Raw genomic sequence first — 5,272 nt, forward strand, 5'->3', positions numbered from 1 at the left:
AAGTTGGAGCTAAACTCTGCAGGACACCGGCCCTCCAGGACCGAGTTTGGGCACCCTTGCTCTAAGCTAACGCCTACGTGCCTGTATTGAATATGATTACGCATCGCTCCAGTAGAGTTATTGTAAGACAATTTGACATTACACAGTTTACACAAACCTTTTCAGTTTCCTTCTAATTCAGAATAATCCCACACCTTCTCGTCTTTCGCGTGGTCATTTTTGAACTCACCCAACTGACACATGTGAGGTCTGAGGTAAAAATGTAGTTTCCGCCCAGATAAACTTTTAAAAATAATGTATTATTTTTCAAACGTTTTATTTTAACTTGTTATTTAAAATGTTTTAAATGCAATGTTAAAATGACGGTAATTTGAATGATAAAATCAAGTTTTTTTTCTTTTCTGTCGTGTAATCGACTATTGTTTTCAGTGTCGACTAGTAGGAGCTGTACCGTTTAGTCGACTAGACCCGCACATCCCTACCCCTTAGATGTAAAATATTTACTTTAAGTACCCCCTATGAAATTAAGTTAATATTACAATAAATTAACACATCCACATATTCACGGTTCTCTGGTGATGGTTGATAGTCACAAGACTTGCAAATAAACAAAATACATATTTTTTTTACGGTCATTTTTTTAATTAAATGAATTTAAATTATTATTTTAATGAAATATTAATAATTATTAATTTTAAATACAAAAATTAAGGCAAATGTACTTTAACTGTACTTCAAACTTTACTTCAAAGTAAAAAAATTTTTTTTTAATTTGACAATTAGAAATAATTTTACACTACAAGTTGCAACTACTAATAATAAGGTTTGTGTCTTAAATTCTTCATTTTCAAATGTCTAACCCTCAACGCATATAACATTCCAAACCTCAAGATTTTATTTTGGCAGAATACTGTTGAAATGCTGTAAACGTTTGTCCACAAAAATGTTGGAAATTATGTGAATGTAAATAAAGAGAACCTAGTGCACATTGCAGTCCCAAATGCACTCATCTAAATAGTGATTACCATTTTATTTTGATTTATCTTGCTGCCCTATTTATCTATTTTAATTTTACATTCAATTTTATTAATTATTCGCTTTTCATCACCTCACAAAGCCATTGCTAATTCCCTCACGAACCCCCGTTTGGGAAACCCTGACATATTCAAACAGAGATTTTTGAACTGACAAAACTCATTTGTTGAGGCATTTTTGGGATTCAGTTTTGCTCCTTACCTGCAAGAGTTCTTTTCCTCCACCTCTCTTCTCCACATCCATCTCGAGGCAGCGGTTTAGGAAGTCTCTAAAAATGGGTGACAGCTTCTCTGGGTTCTGGAGCTCTGGTGTGCCATTAGTAGCGATGAGGTACAGCGCCTGGAGATGATCATTAAGCATTAATGCCATAAATCTTTTCTTTAAAGTTAAACAGATCACTTGAACCACCGTCATTAATTACAAAAAGACTTAAATTAATCAGTGACAGAGTCAGGAAAGTCTCACCCTCAGAGGATTCTCGTTGAGATAAGGAGGTTCGCCCTCTACCATCTCAATGGCCATGATACCCAGGGACCATATGTCCACTTTGGGCCCGTAGGCTTTACGTGTGACCACTTCAGGGGCCATCCAGTAGGGTGTTCCTACCATGGTGCTTCTCTTACTTTGCTCAGGCGTGATTTGAGCACAGAACCCAAAATCAGCTGAAAAGAGAAGAGCAGACAATTCATTCAAACTGTTCTGATATAATGAAGCCAGGACTTGACAGTGGGATCATGGACTCACTTAGTTTGACAGATCCATCCATTCCTAATAGAACATTGTCACTTTTGATGTCTCGATGAATAACCTGGTTTAAATGCAGGAACTCTAGAGCTTGTAAACACTGTAGAGGAAACAGACCACAATGCTCAGGTGGTGATGGGAAAAACAAATGGCTCTGAGCTCACAACTACTATGCCAGAAATACTGTACCTCTCTGCAGACAGCAGCGATTTGTGCCTCATCCATGCAGGTTTCTGTAACCACATCAGTCAGAGAGCCTCCAGCAAGATACTCCATTACCACAAAGAGCTCATCTCCTACCAAGAAGCTGCACATACAAAAAAAAAAAAAAAAAACAGAAGGTAGATGTTACAGTAGAAGGCTGAAAACATTATGGGATACAATGCACAAAATAATCAAGTTTAAATAGCTTTAAGGGATGTAAAGTAACTACCTGTCTACGAAGTTGACAATGTTTGGGTTCTTCATCTCCTTCATCACCAGGATCTCATTGATGATCAGCTCCTTCTTGGGCTGCTTCTGTAGGTTAATCTGCTTGATAGCTACCTACAGAAATTTATTTGAAATAGAAATCCTGTGAATGTCTTCACTATCATTTTTTATTTATTGCGTGAACAGTAGTGTACATCAAGCAATTGTCTTAGACCCATACATAAATTCAATTTTTATTCAAGGACTTTTCTCAGGAAACATTGATTAAAATTTAATTAAGAACTGAATAGAGAAAATACCTCTTGGCCAGTAGCAACATCAATGGCTGTATACACCGTACCAGAAGCACTGTAAAAAGACAACATTCAATTGAAGCAATCTTAGATTATAGTTAATATAAATTCAGCTACTGGCTAACTGTTTTTGTGATACAGACTGACATATTGAAAAAATAACCAAGAATCATAGAATACATTTACCCTTGTCCAATTTTTTCGTATCTTGTGTATTTTTTCTTGGGGTCTCCAATACTGACAATAGTTCCTGAGATCAATCACAACAACACAGTTAGGATTCTGTCATACAGAATCACTTTCACATGCTGCAGTGCATATAATAATAGTATTGTTATAGTGAGCATCTCTAATGTTGAGTAACCACAAAAGACTTACTAAGTTTCTCCATAATCTCCTCATCTGTCATCTTGCCCTTGCCCTTCTTCTGTTTATCTGCAGCTTTGCAACCATCTGTGTCTGCAATGGCAGCAGGTGCCGGAATAGGATCGATGACAGAACGAGTGTATACCTATCCAGACAACAAAGACACCAACAATATGGTGTTCACTCAAGAACCAGTATGAAATTAAAATTAAGTAATATACCTATTTGACATGATATATATGACAAGAAATCTTCACTCACAGATATGGTATGCTGTGGACGTGGTGCTACAACAGGGGGCGGGGCTTCATCATCGTCATCATCATCAGGATCCTTGACTGGTGATTGCTCTGAGCCTTTTTTTGCTGGTGGTGCATCTTTATCTGAAATCAAGAGGAGGAACATAGACATTAGAGGATGAATTCAAATACAGTTGGAGTTGTGGTATGTATATGTACCCATTTACCTGTAAAACTGAGGTATTTCTGCCTGCTGTTGCCTGTGGAGTCGTAGAATTTGAGCACATCCAGCACAGCCTGAGGGTTTTTCTTCTGCTCAGATTTCGTGATGTTGGAGGTCTGCAGCAGCCGAGCCCACTGCTCTGGCATGCCCTGAGACACAGATAAAGATAGAGAAATGGGAAAGAAAATAAGAAAGTGAGTTAGGGCCCATCTGATAATTTGATTAATTAAACTTCAGCAAATTAAATTAGTGCACTATGACAGACAGGAGACAAATGGTCACAGAAATCAATCTTGCCAATTCTTTCTAGCATCTGATGGATTAGGACAGATCAGGGGCAGCATGGGTAAATTGCACCAGAGGAAAGTAGGAAAGTATGTCTAACTCACAGTGAACTCCCCCGTGACAGAATCGAAGCCCACGTGTATGGTGTGCTCGAAGTCAGAAGGATTTGAAATCTCCGGACGCTCCTTATCCTTGTCTTTTTTTCTTCCTTCAATAGAAAGAAGGCTTGTGGTTACATGCTTCTGGTCACTGGCAAAATGACAGATTCCAGTGGACAATTTTACAATCAATCAATGATCCCAAGTCTGAGATGAGCCTCTGTGTCCAAAAATGTGATCAATTACAGCATACTATAGAAGGGTCAGTTAAAGGAATGTGTTGAGTTCAATACAAGTTGAGCCTTATTGTCACCATTTGTGGTATTATGTGGCAAAAAAAAAGCAAAAATCTGGGTTATAGTAAGTCATAAACAATAAAAGTAAACAGGACAACTCAAAATGTTGAAAAAATTTAATTTGAACGTCAAATCTTTTTTGTTGTTGTTTTTTTATAGTGAAGAACAAAGGGTTTTTTGCTAGGTTCTGTTTTTTAGGGACATTACTTGATTAAAAAGTGAATGAAAATAAATATTAAGCCAATATTTAATCAAATTAATCACATTAATATTTTTAACAGAAAATTAGCCCCTAAAAATCTTTATAATTGCGAATTTACATACAAAAAAAAAAAAACCTAATTTTGAACTAAAAAGCTACATTGAAACCTATAAAGCTAAACTGAAACCTCATGACTTGCATATGGTTAAACCTTCTGACAGAGAAAAATTAATACACATGAATGATGCTGTTAACAAATTACAAGTTAATCTGCTTAAAACCACAATCCTACTTCAAAAATTTGCAGCTCAAATAACAATATAATCAAGAAAGACAATTTAAGTGACATTTTTTGTGCCTTAAAGAAAACCCAATTTTTGAGGCAAAAGTATTTTTCTGTGGTATTCAACACAAATGCTGTTTTGTATTGTCCCAAAATACTGATTTGAATGCACCCTGGGTCCTCTGGTCTTACCTTTCTCTGCTGAGAAGATGGATATGATCTTGTTGCGTGGTTTGTCCCTCTTCTCCTCTGGGACGGAGGGCAGGGGTTTAGAACTGGGGTTTGTTGACATACTGTCCTTGATGCCAAAGTTGCTGCTCATTCTGACTGGGGGGGCAGGGGGTTTGTCCTCCAGCTCTCCGTTGTCAGACATGACAGGGAAACACACTCAGAAGGGTAATAGGGTTTCAGAGATCAACCTGCAGAGGGCGGCAGAGAAACAAACAACTTAGCTGATAAATGAATTGCTGCACTAAAGACAATTAAAGGGGTCATATGATGCGGTTTCAATTTTTCCTTTCTCTTTGGAGTGTTACAAGCTCTTGGTGCATAAAGAAGATCTGTAAAGTTGCAAAGACTAAAGTCTCAAATCCAAAGAGATATTCTTTATAAAAGTTAAGAGTCAGCCACACCTACCTAAAACGGCTCGTTCTAACACGCCCCCACATACCTACGTCACGATCTGACCGGCTGTTCTGACTCAAAGACTGCAAGTAAGTTTCTTTATATTTAAAGAGTTTTTATATTTTATATATTTAAAGTGAGTTTTTTGGGCA

At 37.2% G+C, this 5,272-nt stretch overlaps 1 protein-coding gene across 6 annotated transcripts in view; it reads right to left on the minus strand.

Moving 5' to 3' along the window:
* Positions 1–5,272, minus strand: part of LOC107738196 (serine/threonine-protein kinase PAK 2-like) — a 16,100-nt gene that overhangs the window by 1,703 nt on the left and 9,125 nt on the right. For all 6 annotated transcript variants that reach the window (XM_016549929.1, XM_016549930.1, XM_016549928.1 and 3 more), the window contains 12 exons: positions 4,689–4,915; positions 3,722–3,825; positions 3,337–3,481; positions 3,132–3,253; positions 2,883–3,015; positions 2,691–2,754; positions 2,511–2,559; positions 2,213–2,325; positions 1,969–2,086; positions 1,780–1,879; positions 1,501–1,697; positions 1,237–1,374 (listed from right to left, as the gene is read on the minus strand). In XM_016549929.1, the coding sequence (XP_016405415.1) occupies positions 1,237–1,374; positions 1,501–1,697; positions 1,780–1,879; positions 1,969–2,086; positions 2,213–2,325; positions 2,511–2,559; positions 2,691–2,754; positions 2,883–3,015; positions 3,132–3,253; positions 3,337–3,481; positions 3,722–3,825; positions 4,689–4,869 (1,464 nt within the window). In that variant the 5' untranslated portion in view covers positions 4,870–4,915. The remainder of the gene's footprint in view (positions 1–1,236; positions 1,375–1,500; positions 1,698–1,779; positions 1,880–1,968; positions 2,087–2,212; positions 2,326–2,510; positions 2,560–2,690; positions 2,755–2,882; positions 3,016–3,131; positions 3,254–3,336; positions 3,482–3,721; positions 3,826–4,688; positions 4,916–5,272) is intronic.

Source organism: Sinocyclocheilus rhinocerous, unplaced genomic scaffold, assembly GCF_001515625.1.
Source record: "Sinocyclocheilus rhinocerous isolate Xijiao unplaced genomic scaffold, SAMN03320098_v1.1 scaffold254, whole genome shotgun sequence".
In the NCBI taxonomy this organism is placed as follows: Eukaryota; Metazoa; Chordata; class Actinopteri; order Cypriniformes; family Cyprinidae; genus Sinocyclocheilus; species Sinocyclocheilus rhinocerous.